Source organism: Hemiscyllium ocellatum, chromosome 3 (assembly GCF_020745735.1).
Source record: "Hemiscyllium ocellatum isolate sHemOce1 chromosome 3, sHemOce1.pat.X.cur, whole genome shotgun sequence".
Classification (NCBI taxonomy): domain Eukaryota; kingdom Metazoa; phylum Chordata; class Chondrichthyes; order Orectolobiformes; family Hemiscylliidae; genus Hemiscyllium; species Hemiscyllium ocellatum.
In genome coordinates this window covers 121,998,252-122,020,210 of record NC_083403.1, presented here as the reverse complement: position 1 = coordinate 122,020,210, position 21,959 = coordinate 121,998,252, and the positions used below count along the sequence as shown (strand labels likewise).

Sequence of the window (21,959 nt, the reverse complement as noted above, 5' to 3'; positions counted from 1 at the left end):
CCAGTATACCAGGCTGGATGCATTGATGTCAAAGATCGTCATTGCCTTCTTATTTTCATATTGGGGCCAAGGTTGTAGTGAGGTCTTGTGCTGAGCACCCATAGCAAAACCCAAACTGTGCATCAGCAAGATGGTTACTACTGATTAAATATCAGATAGCACTTTTATGACAATCTCCATTGTTTTGCTGAACTCAAGAGTAGGCTAGTGTGGCTGATTGAATTTATCTTGCTTTTTGTGGATGGTTGTACTGAACCATTCATTTATCTTGTAACTACAATGGCCTCCCAAAGAGGTGATGTTGGATTAGGGTAGACCATAGGTTTAAAACTGAGCAAGGTACAAAATTCCTTTTGATGGTAAATCTAGTGATAACCACTGTGAGGAAAAAGGGAAGTAAGTTTTCTATATTAATAGAGGACATTTTAAACCTAAAGATGACAACACATTAAAGATGCTTTCTTTACACCTAGATCACTGGACACTGCTCATTTGGGATGAGTCAGTTGGATACCACAGTACAACCAATTAGAACTAGCTGGCTCAGAAACCATCTCAGGAAGGAAATTCACTGTTTGGATTGTCTTACTCATAAGTTTTTAATACAATTCAAATATATTATAGATAACATTGTCCGATAACTGGGCATTAATAACTTTAATAACTGCAGCCCTTTATGATTTGCATTGCACCTATTGTTAACTGTGTGATTTAGTTTACGAGGGGCTTGGATAGGATAAATAGACAAAGTCTTTTCCCTGGGGTGGGGGAGTCCAGAACTAGAGGGCATGAGTTTAGGGTGAGAGGGGAAAGATATAAAAGAGACCTAAGGGACAACATTTTCATTTAGAGGGTGGTACGTTTATGGAATGAGCTGCCAGAGGAAGTGATGGAGGCTAGTACAATTGCAACATTTCAAAGGCATTTGGATGGCTATATGAATAGGAAGAGTTTGGAGGGATATGTGCAAGGTGCTGGCAGGTGGGACAAGATTGAGTTGGGATATATAGTTGGCATGGATGAGTTGGACCAAAGTGCTGTACATCTCAATGACTCTATTACTCATACAGTAAACTTCCATTGCTAGTAAAGTGTCTGAGTAAGATCATTGACCTGGTGTCCCAAGAAAGAACTCACAAACCCTGTCTTCTGGCAAATTAACCATGTGTCATATTATGCACCATTAGTGTAAACCTACGCTCTTAATTACTTTCAAAGCAGTGTTCCAATTCCAGTTATCATAGATAAATTATGTTTTTTTATTTTAAAGTAATCTGGTATTGATTATATTATTATTTCAATTTGCCATGGGCTCTTGTAAATCTTAAGATGTCTCAAATTGCATTTGGGGATCTTTAAGTTAATATTGAAAAAATGTGGTTAATATCAAAATAAAACCTTTTGGATAAAATTATGAGTCATTCACTAAATTCTGTAACTGTACATTTGGTTGATTATGTGGGTGCTAATACTTCAAACATGTAGTGGACCATTACCTTCTTAAGGGCAATTAAGGATGGGCAATAAATTCTGGCTCAGGGAGTGATGCCAAATCCCATGAATGAGTGAAAAATGACCCTGTTTTGCTTCCTTATTTCCTCTTCATTACTTACTTTCCTTCCCACCTTTACATCATCAACAAATTTAGCAAACAATGCTTGGTCCCTTCATCTGTCTCATTTATACAAATTGTAAAATGTTAAAGCCTTAGCACTAATTTTCGTGGTACACCACCCACTATAATTAGCCATGTTTACTATCTGTTTCCTGTCAATCAAACAATCTTCTAGCCATGTAACTGTGTTACCCCCAACATCCCCCCCCACTCCCACCATGAACTTCTAACTTCTGCAATTACCTTTGATTACCTTTGCCACAGGAAGCTATTGAGGTCAAAACATTGAGTGTTTCTAGAAATAGTTAGGTATAGTTCGAGGGCTAAAGGGATCATAGAGTCTGGGGAGAAAGTGGGACCAGAATATTGTGTTGGATAATCATTCACAATGGCAGAGCAGGTTCGAAGGGCTGAATGGCCTATAGCTGCTGATTTTTATGTTTCTTTGATATGTCATCTTCTATATGCCTTCTGGAAATTTAAGTTAAGTTTTTCTATCAGTTCCCGTTTATCCACAGCACGTGTAACTTATGCCCTGTTTTAAAGTCTTTAATAATAGCTTCTAATATCTTTATACGAGATATTCAGTTAACCAGCCTCAAGTTTCCTGTTCCCGGTTTCCCTCCCTTTTTAAATAAAGAAGTTATATTTGCTATTTTCCAAAACTAATAACTTTTCCCTCACTTAAGCTATCTTTGTCCATCTGATTTTTCCGGTCTATATCAAGATTAAACTCTCCCATGATTATTGATGTCCCTTTCTGACAAGTTGCTTTTATTTCTTCCTTTACCTTACATCATACCACGCCATTGCTATTTGGGCTCTGTCCTCCAGTCCCACTTCTTGTTTTCATTATTTTTCATCTCTATCCGAAATGCTTCTGCATCCTGGTTTGCTGAATTCAGAACATCACTTTTTATTGAGCTAATAAAGTGACTAATACCCAACATCTTTTCCTGTACTTCCTGTACACTCTGTACTTCTTAAATGTCATGAGCTCTTCTATATTGAGGTCCCAATCTGTTATCATGTAGTCAAGTCTCAGAAATGGTAATAATTATTATATCATGGCAATATATTTCAATTTGTGCTATCAGTTCATCTGTTTTTTTTTCAAATGTGATACAAGTTCAAATACAGAGCCTTTAGTTTTATCCTTTCATTACTATGTAACCTCTAGCTTTATCTGTTGATTTAGTCTTAGATTTGTGTCCCCTATTCCTTTTTCTCATGGTCTGTTTATCAATTTCCATGTTAATACCTTTCTCTCTTGCCTTTTCTCAACTCTTTGGTTTACCATATTTTACCCTTGCCCACATTATTTAGTTTAGTGTCATCTCTATCACCAGTTATATGATGAACCAGATCAGACTAATCTGATCTCAGCGGATGATCACCTACTGTTACACCTTCCTCAATGCTTCTGCCAGTGCCCCTATTTCACCAGGAGAAGGCATTTGCTACACTTGCCTTTGCTGGTCAGAGCACTGAATATAAAAGTAGGGAGGTCATGTTGCAGCTATACAAGATGTTGGTTAAGTCAGTTTGGAATACTGTATTCAATTCTGGCCTCCCTGCTGTAGGAAAGAAGTGAAACGTGAAAGGGTTTAGAAAAGATTTACAAGGATGTTGCCAAGGTTGGAGGTATGAGCTATAGTGAGAGGCTGAATAGGTGGGGCTGTTTTCCCTGGAGCATCGGAGGCTGAGGGATGACCTTATAAAATCATGAGGGGCGTGGATATGGTAAATAGATAAGGTCTTTTTCCTTGGGTGGGAGAGAACTAGAGGGCATAGGTTTACGGTGAGATGGGAAAAAATTAAAAGGGACCTAGGGGGCAACCTAAGTGGGTGGTCATGATTTGGAGATGCTGGTGTTGGACTGGGTGTACAAAGTTAAAAATCACACAACACCAGGTTATAGTCCAACAGGTTTAATTGGAAGCACACTAGCTTTCGGAGCGACGCACCTTCATCAGGTGATTGTGGAGGGCTCGATCGTAACACAGAATTTTTGTGTTACGATCGAGCCCTCCACAATCACCTGATGAAGGAGCGTCGCTCCGAAAGCTAGTGTGCTTCCAATTAAACCTGTTGGACTATAACCTGGTATTGTGTGATTTTTAACTAAGTGGATGATGCATGTATGGAATGACCTGTCAGAGGAAGTGGTGGAGGCTGGTACAATTGCAACATTTAAAAGGCATCTGGATGGGAACATGAATAGCAAGGGTTTAGAGGGATATAAGCTACATACTGGCAAATGGGAGTAGATTAATTTAGAATACCTGGTCAGCACAGATGAGTTGCACCAAAGGATCTGTTTCCATGCTGTACAACTCTATGACTCTACAACACTCATCAATCTTTGTGCCATACATTTATCTCCTAATTTAGTTTAATTATATTTATTTGCTTCAGGCTCAGGTAATAATGCAGAGATGATTACTCTTGGAGTTCAGATTTTTAATTTAGTCATAACCATTCATGTAATATAACTATTCATCCATTTACTGAAGCAGGAAGCCACAGTCTACCTTCCACAATTATTTATTTGCATTTGATAGTTCAGTACAAACTCCAGTCTGTTCTCTCACATTCCAAACCAGCTTCCTTTTTTGGGGAAATCCAGCCAGGAGTCAGAATTATTATAGTGCACAGAAAGGCCATTGTGTCTGTATCGCTCTCCAGTGAAAACTAAATACAATTTTTTTGCTTCTGAGGTGCTGTTACACACCTCAGGATGTTTTTTTTACCACAGCCATATCAACTATGTTTCAACTTAAAAAAAATCAACAGAACACTGCAACAATAAGAAATATGGGGGAGGGAAATGAATTTAACTGGAGTTGTATGTAGTAAATATGAGCTTTTTTGGTATCCAGAAATGCTCTTACACAAAACTTAATGTTTTATCCCATCATCTTTCTTTCCTCATCACCAAATCACCTGTGTAAATCTGTTAACCACCACGAGTTAATCACCTGCAGTAATTCAGTTGAGTACAGTCGGTTCTGCTATAACGCAGTAGTTCCCATTCTCAGGCAGTCCTGTGTTAGAAGAAAATTGCATAATAGCAGCATCATTTAAACTAATGGTGCTGGAATCATGTTATAAGTAATGCTCGCTTTAGAAACAGTGTCCCTAATTCGTCAATCGTGTTATAGCAAATTCGCATTAATAAAATGCACATTACAGCAAAACAACCTGTAATTCACATGCAAAGCCCATTTTAAGGATGATTGAAACTATCAAAGGTCAGAAGAAGTATGGAGAACGAAAGGGAGCTAAATCAAAATGGAGTTGGAACGGGATAAATAAGAGCCCTTTGTTCAGATCCAGAAGTGCCCTTACACACAACTAAACATGTTTTTCCTTTCCATCTATTAACCACTTCCAGTTAATCATCCATGTTTCCAATTAAATGACTTACATGGGAAGCCCATTAAGGGTGATGCAAACCATCAAAGGTGATGAAAAGATAAGGGGGTGGGGCTAAATCAAAATGGAGAAGGAAGGGGGTAAAGACGAATCCTTAAATGATGCTCCAATGAGCATCAGCTACTACATATTGTCATTGCAGCATGTACTGATTCATTCTTAAATAGGCCGTTGTTTACAACATTGGCAATGCATTCTCTCTCAACGGGAATTCTTTCCTAGTTCTACCTATATCGATATGATCAGAAAACTATAAGATGTAGGAGCAGAAGTAGACCATTCAAACCATCGAGTCTGCTCACACATTCAATGCAAACATGGCTGATCTGATAATCCTCCAATCCACTTTCTTGCCTTTTCATCATAACCCTTGATTTCCTTAATGTTTGAAAACATTTTCAGCTTTGAATATACTTAATCATCCAACTTTGAAAGTTCACTGTGATGAAGAAATGCACACATTTACTACCTACCCTCTGAGAGAAGAACTTTCTCTTCACTAACACCGAACTGGATCAGGTCCACTTGCCACTGCAAGTTATTCACCAGCCTAGAGCTGATGTTCTGATCTATGATACTAGGCATGAATAATGGAGAAAAATAATGCTTTTATAGTGATTTAATTATGAATGTTGTATAAGCTTGGAATTTGACCTTGGAAGTCCTAGAATTGGTTTGTGATCTGCATTGATTTGACGGATTACAGTTGAAATACTACAGCGTTCACTAACAGGTGGCATAACATTCACTGTATGGGTTCAATCATGAGGAATTGAAACTTGGGTGTGCTGCTACAAGGCATCCGTGCTCACTGAACTGTATCCTGCATCAGGAGCAAAATTAGAAAGGCTGAGGAAAAAGGTTTGCAAAATAATAGAGTAGAATTTGCACTTGAGTTGCCCAATCCTTTCCTAGAACTTTGAACCAGCCAGTTATACCATTCCTCCAGGGATTTCTGCTCAAGCAACCGTGGAAGTGTCAGGAAAATTCATTCATAAATACTGGAGTGTTTATTTTATCAGATCTTCTTTATCATTCAATTAAAAGGCATCCTCCATGTGCTTGGCTAACTGAATGTTTAACAATCTTTTACCATCGTTCGAAAATGTTTGGATTCATTTTATTGTTGCTGAGCACTGTAAATTTTTAGCTTCCCCTACAACAGAGCTACAGGTTAACATGGTGAGAGATCGTCACTCTGATAATGACACCCAAAATGTTTAAATTATCTTGAAGTGCATTGATTCTTATTATATTCTCTGGGTTTATCCAGGTCTTGTGTATGAATTGAAAGATTGAAGAAGGCAATCATACATAGCTATAAGGCATTACCTGTCTATAAGATGCTTATTAGTAGTCACCTTAATAATGATATAGACCATAATTCCTTCTGATTTGATCTCACTATATAATTATTTTATTTCACCTTTTGCAAATAACAACTTGTACTTTGCATTTTAATTCTTGTATATGTGTTAAAGCTCCACTATGAATTATCTGCAGTGTGGCATCAAGAAAATTGCATCAGTCTAAGCTGACTTAGCCATCTTTGATAATGCATAACTTCAGATAACTGTCTTTCTGAATTTTTTTCGGCTTGATGCTATTATTTTAAATAAAATATTTTTTGGAAACCTAAATGTGGTCTTGCCTCTATTACAATCATGTATAACCAAATTGAATTGGAGATCTGAACTTATTCCCTTTCTTGCCTGTTTGCCCGCCTGTATTCATTCTTTACTAATAGCTTCCACTCTTTTTTCTGTCAAGTTCTTGCCATGCATGAAAATGTGCTTAAGTGTCCTACACCAGGCTGCACTGGGCGAGGCCATGTAAATAGCAACAGGAATTCTCATCGAAGGTAAGCAAAGATTTTACTGTACTGTCATATCAGTTGAAATATCCTGGGTGGGCAATATGCTTAGATTCAAAAATTAGCTTCATGACATTTCCTGCTCCTCCCATTATGAGGACCGCCAATAATCATTTATCTAAGTAGCACAAACCTATGTTTAGCCATGTTTAGTTTGTTTTAACGAGATAATGGATGTTTCTAGGAATCTCTGGATAGTATTTTGTCAATTTTAATACTTTTCAACAGAGCTATATTCTCACCACCCTTGACGTCAGTACTGAAATAAATTGTTTCCATACTTTATCTGAACAGATATACAGACTGTTACACTTTTTCTGAGTGGAAATAAATACCCCACCCTTCCCCGAGGAGATTAATTGACAAACTTCAAACAAGTCCATTATTTTTGCCAAATTTTGCAACTATTCACCTAGACTGTTTTAAAAATGGAATGAGAATTGATCAGTTTCCCTGTAGAAGTTCATTTTTAATTCATCCATAGAATGTGGATTTTGCTGGCTATGCCAGCATGTACTGTTCATCCCAAGTTATACTTAAGAATGTGGTTATGAGCTGTCCTCTTGAATCACTACTGTACATTCTTTACCGACCATGCTGATCTGGAATCTAATAAAATTCCACAATGCTGATCCATTCTTATCTTTCTGCCTCTGAAGCCTAACCTACCAGGCCCAACATGTTATTTTTCATACAGCTGAAAATCATTTCAACAAGCACGTTTTTAGTGGTTGGACATGAAATGGAAAGTAGAAAATTATATTTTCCATCAACATAGTGAGCACTAACATTCTGAATAGTATCCACAGCTATCTAGTCAGAAATAAAACTAAAAGGTGAATGTAATGGAATGGGTCTGGGTGGGTTGGTCTTCGGAGGGTCAGTGTGGACTTGTTGGGCCAAAGGGCCTGTTTCCACAATGTAGGGAATCTAAGCACCACTAACTCACTCTAGCTGCAAACATACTTTATCAAACCTTACCATTTCATTTTCACACCTCTTTCTATATTGATTTTTTTCTACCATGACTGCCAGTCTTCTATAAACATTATTTTCAATTTTATGAATGATGGAAAAATATATTTACATTCAAAGTAATATCAGACTTATTTTTCACAACATAAAGTTAAGAACTTTACCAAGGACCACAAGAAACTCTTTACTGTGCACTGGAAACAACAGTGCTAAACTAAAATATGAAGCATTTTGGCAAGAAGAAAATTGGTGAACTATAGGAAAAAAAGTTTAGAAGTAAATCTACAAGGTTCTTTTCACATGCACTTTTAGTATTTATATAGACTGAAGTGTACACATAACATTGTGCTACATGTTTAATCACTTGCCTTGCATGTTTCCTGATATTTGTTAGAGTTAAGAAGAAATTAGCCGTATGCTTCCAATTTCCAACTGCTAGTCTTGTACTATCATTCCTGTGGCTGCAAGAGTGTTTAATTGTTACTCTGTTCCCTCAGTCTCTCTGGATGTCCCATTGCTGCTGCAGAGAAGCTGGCTAAAGCTCAAGAAAAGCATCATAACAACGAAGCAACAAAATCTAACCAGGGTTCTGATCGTGTACTAAGGTAAGAGAGATTTGTTTGCTGAATTCTGACAATGTTTTTTGAGTTATGTTTCCATTCAAGCTATATGCTACATTGATGTAACAAAGTTGAGCACTCATTCCAAATAAATTTATCTTCCTGTCTTGGGTCTTTTCCAACCTTTACTGATAAATGCTTTGTGTTGAACTGATTCATATTTGGTTCTGGAATATCTGCATCAGTAAGGGATTGCAGAAGTCACTGTGAATATTGGTATTGTTAATATAGTCTTGAAAATTTCTTCTGATTATTATTTTCAGAGCAGCTACAAAAATGTTGATAAAGATGTTTATGGTTTTTCTACATACAAGAACTAGAGGAAATCTTCAGAGACACATTTGTGACATTGTTACGTTTAGAGAATATAGTATTTCCCCCCCAAAATGTGATTCACTTTCAAAATTATCAGTTATATCAATCATTGAAATGTGGAACTGCTTTTAGGCATTGCTTGCAGTGTTCTTTACTATTTTAGATTTTCTGAAGAAATTAATGAACATTAATCTTACCAACCAACTATTAAGGTGAATTGGATGGTATTACTGTTGAATGTTTTGCTAATGTGTTTGGTGACTATCAATCAGAAAAAAAACAGAACTATGAAGCACTATTTAAATTTTTAAAACAAAAGACCTGAGATAGTGGCAGTAAATTGCCTTGAATTTTCTCGCAGAATGTGCCATAGAACGTAAGATGACAGTAGGGTTCTTTGTTGGTTGTGTGCTTTATATTATAATATGCAAAGAAGAAAGGTGCTTAGAACTTCTATTTTACATTGGATCAGCGTGATATCGAAAGATGTGAAGATTATAGATTCAAAGGTATCTCAGTCGGCACAGTGGGCCTTGTATCCAGGCCATTCGAAAAGCTATTTTACTCTGATTCATGCAGTTCAAAATTCTGAAGTTAACTGAATCATTCAACTGTGAAGAGCAGCATTAATTTCATAAATTGGGTCTTTCGGGTTGGGTGGGTGTGGGGAAGAAAATTTCACTTCCATTCCAGAAAAAGAATGAGAAAACATCTTTCCATAAAACTTGACTAAGTGCTCCGGGTAAGCAGAGTCTAGATTAGAGTGGGGTGCTGGAAAAGCACAGCAGGTCAGGCAGCATCCGAGGAGCAGGAAAATTGATGTTTAGGGCAAAAGCCCTTCATCCCTCCAAGTAAGCAGACTATCTCAGCAGTGGACAGATAATTTGTGAAGCATTTGACCTTTCAATCTATGTGGAAGCACCAAACTGCAAAGCCTATTCTCAACCAGACATTCATTTAGGTACTTTTTGAAGAATAATTAATCAATGCAGCAATGATTCCTTTTGATGTCATCTCCCCACAGTGACACACTGAAATGAGGACCTCAAAGATGCATATTTCCCACTTTTAAAAACTAGGCTGTCAATTTTGCTAGGCATTTTTTAAAATTTTACCAAAGTAAGTCAAATTGTTAGTTATATAATTTTGCATTTGGATAAATTTATTGCAATGGATTTCATGAGCTTTACTCACAAAAAAGCTGGCCAAGTGAGGGCCCACAGCCAACACAGTCTGTTACATTCCTCTTGTGGCTTAACAGCCACTGAACAAGTCAAATGGTGTCCAAATGCACAGTCCATTCTGGTGAGTGAAGCATTGATTTCAGAATTAAGCACAGCATTCACTTTGTGTTCACAAACATGGTCATGGCCAGGGTTTACAAGTATTTGCTCATAATGTCTGTGATAAATTTCTGAAATTTGAAATCACCAATTCAGAATAAATTACAATTCAAGCCTTCAAAATTAAATGCATTGTCTGATTGTGCTGTTTCTGTTGAAAGTTATATTTAATTTCTTTTTTAGTTAATTCCGGCTTCGTTTGCATCTGTAATGATTTATTTATATATTCAAATGTTGATGCTGTTGACCTCCTGAGAATAAGTCATGGAAAATACAGCTGAGCAACACATCTGCGCTTTTCAACAATTTATTGCTCATCTGTTTGTAATGTTCTTGAGCTTCGTGCTGGATAGCTGCATACACTAATGATAAACACAGTACAGTGAACTGTGTAAGCCCTTGATGATCCATGGTGAGGTGGGTCTTCAATCTGCAGTGTAACCTGCACTCCTTATTCGTTTCTGTAACAATTGCAGCAATCTTCATGCTGAATGTAAACACTGCTGTGTATTTTGCTGCTCCGTTGTTCAAATAACTCTGGTTCAGTGGTTGATCCAGTTGCCACCTACTCTTTTTAGCTTCTCCAATGAACATAACTCCATCTTTCTCTGAAAGGGAGAAAGGAACAAAAGGTTTTTCCAAAAAGAATTGTTACTCATTTAATTCTCTGAGAATAAATTTTGCCTTTAGATGCTATTGCGAAAAGAATGATACCAAGTTGGCTGCATTAATGTGTGCCGCATTTTCTTGCTTTCATGCAGATTTGGTGTCAGAGTCAGTGCTGTTATTAACAGTAGTGTCGCAGGCAACTGACTGCTTTAGATACTTATTCAAGTTAATGTGGATATTCCTGGGGATTTCCAGTAAAAGGAAAGGCTTAGGTCAGTGCTGTTTTAAGATCAGCTTATTGCCAGATAGGGTAAATAGACAAGGTCTTTTCTCTGGGGTGGGGGAGTCCAGAACTATAGGGCATAGATTTAAGGTGAGAGGGGTAAGATTTAAAAGGGACCTAAGGGGAAATTTTTTCAACCTAAGAGGGTGGTGCATCTATGGAATGAGCTGCCAGAGAAGTGGTGGAGGCTGGTACAATTACAACATGGAAAAAACTTCTGAATGGGTATATGAATAGGAAGGGTTTAGATGGATATGGGCCAAGTGCTGGCAAATGGGAAAAGATTAATTTAGGATAGCAGGTCAGCATGAATAAGTTGGACTGAAAGGTCTGTTTCCGTGCTGTTCAACTCTAAGTCTTTATAATTGTTTGATCAATTACCTTTCTTTACAAACGGCAGAATTTATGCTTCTGTGCAAGTAGCCTAGGAAGGGGTCCAGACATTTCATGTTTTGCCTTCCAACTGCCTGCCCACCTCCACCTATTTGCAATTTTATGTGGGGTGGGCAAAGCTCACTTTGCTCTTAATTTGTCCTTAAAATTGATGCTCGTAGGGGACATCATGGAAGGAGTCCTGCCAGTTGACCCTGCTCCGGTCATATCAGGGAACCACAACCAATTGTTGCTCTGAAGGATGCACACTCCACCCTACCCAACCTCTTCTTTCAGGTCTCCATCCTCCTCTTATCAGCACCCGTGCTTCTCCACCCTCCCAGTCAAAGATCCCCATTATCCACTCCACCTGCCCGTGCTCAGTCTAGATCTTGGGGACTGCTCGCAGTCCAAGTTCAGGCCCCTTTTGGAACTACAGAGCTACTGTAGCTCTCTGAGGTAGACCTCCTCCCAAGTAAGAAGAAGAAGACCCTCCTCCAACCAATAATTGCTCCTCGGAACATTAAATAGCTGAGGGACTGCTGTGACCATCCTGCCAACTATCATTCAGAAACCCCAGCTCAAGATGTTTCTGCTTAAATGATTTGTTTATTTGATTGGTATTACAATAGCTGTAATGTTAAAGCTAGCAACATGACTGATCAATCAGATATCAGGTATTAGGCAACCACCTCAGCTGTTGAAAAGGAATGATAAATTGTCTTTTTTTTCATGAGATACGGATGTGACTGGTTAGGGATCATTTATTGCGCGTACCAAATTGCCCTGGACAAGGTGGTAGTGAGGTACTTTTTTGAATTATTGCAGCCCTTAGAATGTTGGTACAACTGCAGTGCTGTTAAGAAGAGAGTTCCAGGCAGTCAATGAGTGGCAATATAGTTACAAGTTAGGATGGTGCATGGCTTGGAGGGCAATATTCAGATGGTGATTGTCTCATGCATTGCTGCCCTTGTTCTTCTAGCTGTTAGAGATTGTTGTTCAAAAGCTTGGCTGAATTGCTGCACTACATCTTATGGATGGTCCATGATACTGCCACTGTGAATTGATGGTGAAGGATGCGGCTTGTTGATGTTGGCGGATACGATGCGAGTCAAGCAGCCTGCTCTGTCTTGAGTGATGTAGAGCTTCTTGAGTGTTGTTGGCGTCACAATTACCAAGGCACATGGCAAGTCTTCCAACACACTCCAGACTTGTGTCTTGTAGATGATGGACAGGCAGTGCCAAGATTGGAGTTACTTGCTGCAGAATTCAAAGCCTCCAACCTGCTTTTGTTGTCTATTAGCGTCTCAAATAAAAGCATGACGCTGGAGAGCTGTCATAAAAACAGAAAGTGCTGGAGAAATTCAGTGGGCCTGGCAGCATCTGAGAGAAGGACTTGACGCTCTGAGTCCCTGAGAGCAATTCCAAAGAAGAGATATGGAAGCAAAATGTTACCTTTATTTCTTTCTCCACAAATGCTGCCAGATGAGCTGGGTTTCTCCAGCAATATCTATTTTTCTTTAATGATAATATTAAGATGGCTGCTTCTGTTTAGTTTCTGGCAAATGGTTAACCATAGGATGTTCATGACTGAGGACTCAGCAATGGTATGCACATATAAAGTAAGAACAGAAGTAAAGAGCAGCACGATGGCTCAGTGGTTAACACTGTTGCCTCACAGCGCCAGGAACCCAGGTTTGATTCCAGCTTCATGCGACTGTCTGTGTGGAGTTTGCACATTCTCCCAGTGTCTGCGTGGGTCTCCTCTGGGTGCTCCAGTTTCCCCCCTAATCCAAAGATGTGCAGATTAGGTGAATTGGCCATGCTAAATTGCCCATAAGATCAGGGATGTGTAGTTTAGGTGCATTGGTCAGAGGTAACTGTAGTGTAGTAGAGGAATGGGTCTGGATGGGATACTCTTTAGAGGGTCAGTGTGGACTTGCTGGACTGAAGGACCTGTTTCAACACTGTAGGGATTCTATAAAAAGAAAGGATTCCATAGACCATTTAGTGTTCTTGAGTAGGCCTTTTGAACCTCCTCCACAATTCAAGAAGTTCACGGCTGATCTGCTTGTGCTTGAATTCCACATTCTTACCTATGTCCAATTACAATTGATTCCCCTGCTTAACAAGAATCTATCCAACTCTGGCTTAAAAGTATTCAGTGACCAACCTCCACTGCTTTCTGATGCAGAAAGTTCCAAAGTTGTACAACCCTCTGAAAAAAAAATCTCTTAACCTTCTCCGAAGTGGAAACAAGTCCAGCCTGTCCAATGTATCTTCATAAGACAACCCATTCATTCTGGTTATCGATCAGGTAAACCTCCTCTGAACTCTCTCCAGAACATTTACAACCTCCCTTACATAAGGAGACCAAAACTGCACACAATATTCGAGATGTGGTCTCACCAGTGCTCTGGTTAACTAAAGCATTATTACTTTATGTTCAATTGTTCCTTGGGTAAAAGGATAGCACTCCATTAGCCTGTCTTTCTATTTCTTTGTTCTGCCAATCTTTTCTGATGATAAACGAAAATAAAAATCCTTGAACAGAGTCCTGAAATATTCTTCTCATAACATCTTTCCAACATGAACGGTTTTCTTTTGTACGTGCAGTCTATTTCCTGGTTCAGGGTCCGATATTCTTTTGTTGGCTGTTATGCATTTTTTTCATTGCAGTATTTATTATTGTGTTGACACTTTTTCTCATTCATTCTGTGATACTATCCCATTCAGTGTCCTCTCTTTCATAAATCTTCAACACAAATTCCATTATTGGCCTACATTACAAGGCTGATTCTACACAGCCTGCAAAAAGATCTTCTTCCACTGCCTTGGAGTATCAGGAAATTGCAGATATTTAATTGTAGTGGATGGAATGTTGGAGAAAATGCCTCTGAGAATTCTTGTTTTGTTGCTGGTAGATCAGGTTCCCTGCATGTTTTATGTCGCTGAAATAGGAAATGTGCCTGAGTGACGTGAGGTCTGATTTAGTTGGTAAGGGTCAGTGGGAATTCATTGATATTTAGTTGTTGACACACAGGTTCCAATATCAATAATTACTATTGTGCAGAATGCTTTGACATGTGATGCAACACCCAGAGTTTTGACAGGGTAAAGTGGAAAAAATTGAGGTGCAATGTCTTTGGCACTTTTGATAAATACATGCTTGCTAGTTGGAAAACTTTTGTTTATATGCTTTAATAGTCTCTGTTCATTGTTAAATATAAAAGAGGGTAATTACCTCTTACAGCAGGAATAATAGTTAAAAGATTTAAACGTTTTTGCCCTTTTTTCTGCTCTGATAGAAACATAAAGTTTTACTTTGTGTATTCTTTAAGCTTGAATGCTTTCAAACTGATGTACAACTGAGTGGCAAAACTAAATATGTTTGCAGTCACACTGCTCTGCTAACTGACCAGGCATTGAACCAGTAAAAGCGGCTGACTGCAGGGTAATCCAGATGTGGAGCACACAATCTGTGAGTAACAAAGAGGAACGCAGTAGGTGAAAATTTAAATCATGATGAACAATATCAAAGCGATAATTGCTGGTTTGAGAATATAGGGCAGTTCACTATGTGGTGTGCAAGCAAGAAATGGAAATCCATCAATTTGAGCATCTTATACTTAGTAAAACTGGAAGAAATATCCCCATGAATGCTTTAGAATGAAGAAGTGATTCAAGATGTGAAATGAGGCTCACCATGACTGCTCATATGCAGCACCATATTTATAAGACATTTTCTAATAATCAAAATTAAGTTTCAAGTGTGGTACATAGTACTTTAGGAAACACAAGTCTAATTGATCCATGAACCTATTATAATTTTCAATAGAAAGGTCAAAAATAGCAAATAAATCTGTGAAAGAAATACATTTCAAGCATGGTATCATTAATCACCTACTATTAAGAAACATAACAATATCAGTTAACACAAACATTCTGTGGATAATGCTGAGACTTTGAATTGGAATTTCATTCAAGGAATAGGGACCAGGAGTCAGGAGGTTTCTAAGCTCGATGTACCTGACATGGGACAAGGTGCCTGCAAAGACAGGATTTTCATTCCATGGTGGGAGGAAGTTAAGTATAGCTTGGAGAATGGGAGTCAGGCCAGCAGCCCTCTGGATAGTGTTCAGAGCTCTCAAGTGCTGAGAGGTCTCGTTAAAAGGCCATCTCAGTACTCCCAGTTGTTTGATTTAATATTAAGTACTTGAGGACTCTCTCCTCACACCTTCTAACTTCGCAACGACTCTCAATCCTTACCAATCATGCATCTCTATCCATCCACCGTCCCAAAGTCCTCTCACACCATCCATGCCAGTTCACGCACTTCCCTGCCTACTCACCCAGAAAGTGCTCTGTACAGTAGCAATGAACCCTGTAGAAGAAATGGTGCATGTGGAAAAGCTTTAAAAAGACAATAATGCATTCAAACTTTATTTAAGAAACTGCTCCTCCCATAGCTCTGTGAAAATATTAATTATCTAGGCATTAAATTATCAATAACAGAAATTACAAGTATTTGACACTAATTTATCTTGTGCAATTGATGAAATAAGAGAAAGGGCAGTCAATAGAGCATGATTTTCCCTTGGGTCTGGTTGTTTTAACAGACTACTGGACACCTAGGCTCTCAGTAAAATCTCATGATGCATTTTTGAGGGGTTATTGGGAGTCGCATTGAAGCTATGAGGAGCCATGGAGATGGGGTGAAGGTCATAGATTGGTATGGAAGGTATGAAGGGCTGTGGAAATGTGTGTGGAGGTGTAGCAATTGGTGTGGCAGAGCATGGCTAAGACCTTTGAATATACCTTTCAAAAAGGTTCCCTCACCTAAGCTCTCGTTCACAGCCCCTCAGAGAGACGTGTACCCGGAGTCTTTGAGAACAGGGTCAGTTTAGATTAGATTACTTACAGTATGGAAACAGGCCCTTCGGCCCAACAAGTCCACACCGACCCGCCGAAGTGCAACCCACCCATACATTTACCCCTCACCTAACACTATGAGCAATTTAGCATGGCCAATTCACCTGATCCGCACATCTTTGGACTGTGGGAGGAAACCGGAGCACCCGGAGGAAACCCATGCAGACACGGGGAGAACGTGCAAACTCCACACAGTCTGTCGCCTGAGTCGGGAATTGAACCCGGGTCTCAGGTGCTGTGAGGCAGCAGTGCTAACCACTGTGCCACCGTGCCGCCCATTAAAAGGTGACTAACATGCTGCTATTTTCACAGGAGCTCATTATCTCCTGATTTTTTGATTAGATTATTTACAGTGTGGAAACAGGCCCTTCGGCCCAACAAGTCCACACCGACCCGCCGAAGCGCAACCCACCCATACCCCTACATTTACCCCCTACCTAACACTACGGGCAATTTAGCATGACCAATTCACCTGACCCACACAGCTTTGTGACTGTGGGAGGAAACCAGAGCACCCGGAGGAAACCCACGTAGACACGGGGAGAACGTGCAAACTCCACACAGTCAGTCTCCTGAGTCAGGAATTGAACCCGGGTCTCAGGCGCTGTGAGGCAGCAGTGCTAACCACTGTGCCACCGTGCCGCCCTGAAACATTTCAGGAGCTGGGAGATGTCTATCTCTGCAATGGAGTCAGCCAAGTTAAGAGTTCAGGGATTGGACTCATGATGTGCACTAGCCACCACCTATATCTGAGGCAAACAAAATTTTGGAGGATCAGCAATGCAACCAGGAATCACTCCATCTTCGCAAAAAATCCAGTTCCTTATAATTAGTTAAGCTGTGCACAACTTACAAAAATTATGACGTAGAGACAGGTATTTCATACAAAATTTCTGCTCGTAACTTTTTCTTCTTGCTGAAAATGGCAACACACGCAAAGGCATTGAGCACAGATGGGCAATTGGTGTCAACAAATCAAACTTCTAGGAGGCAATGGCCTTGTGGTATTATCACTGGACTGTTAATGCAGAGAGTAAAAAATGAGGTCTGCAGATGCTGGAGATCACAGCTGAAAATGTGTTGCTGGTTAAAGCACAGCAGGTTAGGCAGCATCCAAGGAATAGGAAATTCGACGTTTCGGGCATAAGCCCTTCATCAGGGCTTAGGCCCGAAACGTCGAATTTCCTATTCCTTGGATGCTGCCTAACCTGCTGTGCTTTAACCAACAACACATTTTCAGCTGTTAATGCAGAGACCCAAGTAATGATCTGGGAAACTGAGTTAGAGTCCCACCATGGCAGATGGTGGAATTTGGTATCAATTTTTTTTTAAACTGGAATCATGGATCTAATGATGACCATGAATCCATTGCCGATTGTTGGCAAAACTCATCTGGTACACTAATACCCACAGCAATGTGAATGATTCTTAACTACCCTCTGGGCAATTAAGGATGGAAAATAAATGGGGCAACACCCTCTGAACTGTGAATGAATATTAAAAATAAGTGTCATTGACTGGAAATCAGTAGCCAGTGTTGCTGAAGTGTCAATTAGTGTTCCTAGCATCCCATGTTGGTCTTTGTCTTCCAGCATGAGAACCTGTAACAAAGAAACTTTGAAATCAAATCTTGAATTAAAGAAAATTAGGCCTTTTTAAGAGTTTTGTTGCCCACAACTGAAAATGCTGCTGATTTTTTTTAGTAGCTACTTTCAATGGGTGGATCTACAGAAGATGTAAATCAGAAAAGGGGAGACAGGTCAAATGTCGCAGGTGATTTTCCAGCAAGTTGGTGGGTCTTATTTTTCACTCTTTGCTTACCCATTTTTTACCAGGTCATTGCAAGCCTTGAAGTAGCATATTTTTTGGAAAAGGCTAACCTAACAATTAATTAGTTTAATAAATAGTTCATTGACAAATCTTATACTAGGTGAAGCCTGATGCTGGGAATTTGTTAATGTTGAACTTTTTGTACAGTGGCAGCTCTTAAAGTAATGCAGCTGCTACTTAACCTAATATTTTTGTTGATCCAGCAATAAATTGTAGGGACAGAAGCTTTGATGCATTAGGGAATAGTGCTGCTGAGTACTAAGTTTCATGAATGAAACAGTGAAGATGATCCTACCGTAAATGGAAGAAAGGAGACTTGTCTTTTTTGAAGCTAAAGAGGTGATTTATCAACAACAGTACAGAAGAGTCTCCATTGCACATTTAATCTGTACAGACGAACACAACCTAAGCTGGAAATATGTTTTAGCCCTCAGAAAAAACATGCCACAGTTAGGCCATTCATCATTGGGATGCTGGCTTCAAAAAGAATTCACATTGCAACATTCTGCTATTAACAACAACTTGATAAATTAATTTTCTACAAATGGTTAAAACGATTCTCGCTTAGACCCTTGCGCTGTATTGCTGGATTCCATTGGCAGGAAAGTTCAACTTTACTTGCATTATTCTGTGCAGATGATTAAAAAAAGGTCAAAGCATTGTTGTAGAGAGTCAGCTAACTGTTTGAACAGAAGTGTCAGTAATATCTGACATTTTAGGAATATTGACTTGTTGAAAAGTACAATATCATCTCATGCTGATTGCGATGTACAATGAGGAAAAAAGGATGATCAACATAACATCTGCATGGGTACACCATTGACAGACTGACTTGTCTTGCATCCTCAGGTTTGGTTTGAGAGGACCTATGGGCATGTTCACCTTGACTGGAAGAGTCATCCTTTACAGCCATGTGTAGGCTTCTGCTTTGAGGGTATGCTATAACTCCCTCATTCTTTCCTAATTGAAACACAGCCTGCGAAAGCAGATCTTCTTGGTCACCAGCAGTTTACCTCTGTCTGAACCTTGAACATTGCCACGTTGAGAACGTTTGGATGTGACACATCCATCTCTAGTGTCATCAAAACTGGCTGCTCTTCGACAAACATGTTTCTGTTTTTCCTTCAAACAACCAGACAGAGGAGAATTCCCAAGTCTTAAATTTTTGGTTGCAACAATCAAAAGGTCACTTATGAAGAGGAAAGCAAAAAAATACTCAACCAACTGAAGGTCAAAATAAGGCTGTCCGGCACTGCCCATTTTATATTAATCAGATGAGCAAACAGCATTTTTAGCTTTGGCAGGAAACAGGGGGAATTTGAAGTATTTCAACAATGTTCCGTCCACTAATGATCTCGTGTATATTTCAGCAAAGTGAACATACCTGTGTACTTTACAAATCTCAGTGGAAGTAATGTTCATAGAACAGCGGGCAGGAAAAGGGCCAAAGTAATTTCAGTCTTTTTCCCCGATCTTTTGTTGCAAGTCTTAATGTTGCAAAACTTACCCATTGAGTAACAACAACGGACTAAGAATAATTTCCTGAAAAATGGTGCATATTTTGGAGATTATCTTTATTCTATTACTGCAAAAAGCTTTTAGGCCTACAATCATACTTGACTGAAGAGATTCAGTGCTGCATTGTTTCTACAGTGGCGTTTTCAAGTGGCTCTTAACATTTTCCTCAGCTGAAGGAGAGATCCTTCAACTGATCAGGGATTTCCTGTTCTAAGCTTTTATTCTTCAAGGAGAGAAGCTTTCAAAAAGGAACAATATTTTCGATTAGTGATGGCAGACAAAGGAGACCAAGGCATCGGTGGATGCACTTCTGCTATTAATTTACTAGTTATGAATAAAGCCTAAAATGCCACAGAAAAACCTCCATTTTGTAAAATCTGGCCTTGGTATAACAATTAGGCAATCGGCATTAAGGTAATTAAGGGTAATTAAATCTTGGAATAAATTAGCACTTGACAGTGATCTCTTATAACAAAGTGCCTAAAATTGCCAAGTTTTTTGGTGCAGAAGTGGTGCAACTCTTGAGTAGATAGCCATGCTTAGAGTAAATGTTAGACGCATTACCATTTCATAGACTCACAACTCTCTGTAAGAAAAACAATTCTCATACCTGACTGAAATGGAAAACCTTAATTAGAAGCAGGGCAAGTTGGAGCAGAATAGACCTTTCAGCCTGCTGTACCACATGGTATGATCATAGCTAATCATCCAACTCCGTAAACTGATCCCATTTTCTCCCCAAGCCTTCAGATTTCTTCAGCCCGAAGAACTATATCTAACTCTGTTGTGAATACATTCAATGCATTGGCCTCAACAGTTTTCATCAACTGACCATTCTCTCGGTGAAGATATTTCTCTGTCCCTCAGTTCTACATGCTCTACCCTGTATCATAGAGTTGCTGCAGAAGAAGATCATTCAGCCCATCGAGTCTGCACCAACCCTCTGAAGAGCATCCCATCCAGACCCAGCCCCCTCCCTATCCCTGCTATGGTTAACCCACCTGGCCTGGGTATTATGGGACAATTTAGTGTGACCAATCCACATAAACTTTACATCTTTGGATTGTGGGAGGAAACTGGAGCACCAGATGGAAACCCACGCATACTTGGAGGATCTCTTTCTGGACTCCCCAGGGAACAATCTTGCTGCATTTACCATGTTTATTCTTGTTAGAACTTCAAAGGTTACTATGAGATTTCCTCCTCATTCTTGTGAACACAAGTAAACATAGTCCTATCTAATTCAGTCTCTCTTCATACATCAGTCCAGTCATCCCAGGTATAAGGCTGGTAAATCTTTTTTGCCCCACCTGCCCCCATGGCTAGAACATTTTGTAATAATATTTTGTAACAAAATACCTTGCAAGAACAGTAACAAACAATTCTTTGGACAAACAAGCAGAAAACTAGCCTTCAGGATACATGAACAAAAAGTAGCCACAAAATGACATGACCCACTCTCACTAGTATCCTTAAATACAGATTGAGGAAGGGCACCACTTTGACTGGGACAACACATCCATCCTAGAAGAAGCCAAACAGAGACACGCACGAGAATTCCTGGAAGCATGACATTCCAACCGGAACTCTTTCAACAAATACATTGACTTGGATCCCATTTACCACTGCCTGAGAAAAAGAACAGTAAATGATGTCACCATAGGAAATGACATCACCACAGGAAATGGCATCACCAAACCAAGGAAACTAAAACACATAAATAGAAAGCTGGCCATACCACCAGTGCTTCATCCAGAGGCTTGCTGATGATGTTACCCAGAATGGTGACAAAATGTCTGAAAACGAACCTTCCAGCTCAGTGAGCAAACCTACATTCGGAACCTCAACCTGAGCAACAAATCTTCTCAAAAATTACTAACCTCCAATCCATACAAAGTGTGCCTGAGTCTATAGAATCTTGAAAAGTGACCACCAGTGCATCCACTATTTTTCAGGCCACTTTCCCAAGTATCCTGGGATGTACATGATCAGACCTTGGAAAGTTATCAGCATTTCATTTTTAAATAGCGATGTTTTAAATAGTTACAGATTGTCCCATAAGAGAGAGCATCTTTTACACATACACTTTGTAAAGATGCCTCAGGATCTTTCAATCAAGTCACCTATTATACCTCTAAACTCCCAATGGATGTTTGCCTGTTCTATCCCACACAAGACAACCCACTCCTCCAAATATTGGGAAATGCATCCTATGCCTCTTAACTATGGGGCTTAT

The 21,959-nt window shown here is 39.3% G+C and overlaps 1 protein-coding gene across 1 annotated transcript in view; it reads left to right on the top strand.

Annotated features, from left to right (window-relative positions):
- LOC132807602 (myelin transcription factor 1-like protein) overlaps window positions 1-21,959 on the top strand; it is a 300,657-nt gene that overhangs the window by 96,258 nt on the left and 182,440 nt on the right. The window contains exons 7-8 of the mRNA XM_060821659.1: window positions 6,824-6,914; window positions 8,399-8,506. Coding sequence (XP_060677642.1) covers window positions 6,824-6,914; window positions 8,399-8,506 — 199 coding nt within the window. The remainder of the gene's footprint in view (window positions 1-6,823; window positions 6,915-8,398; window positions 8,507-21,959) is intronic.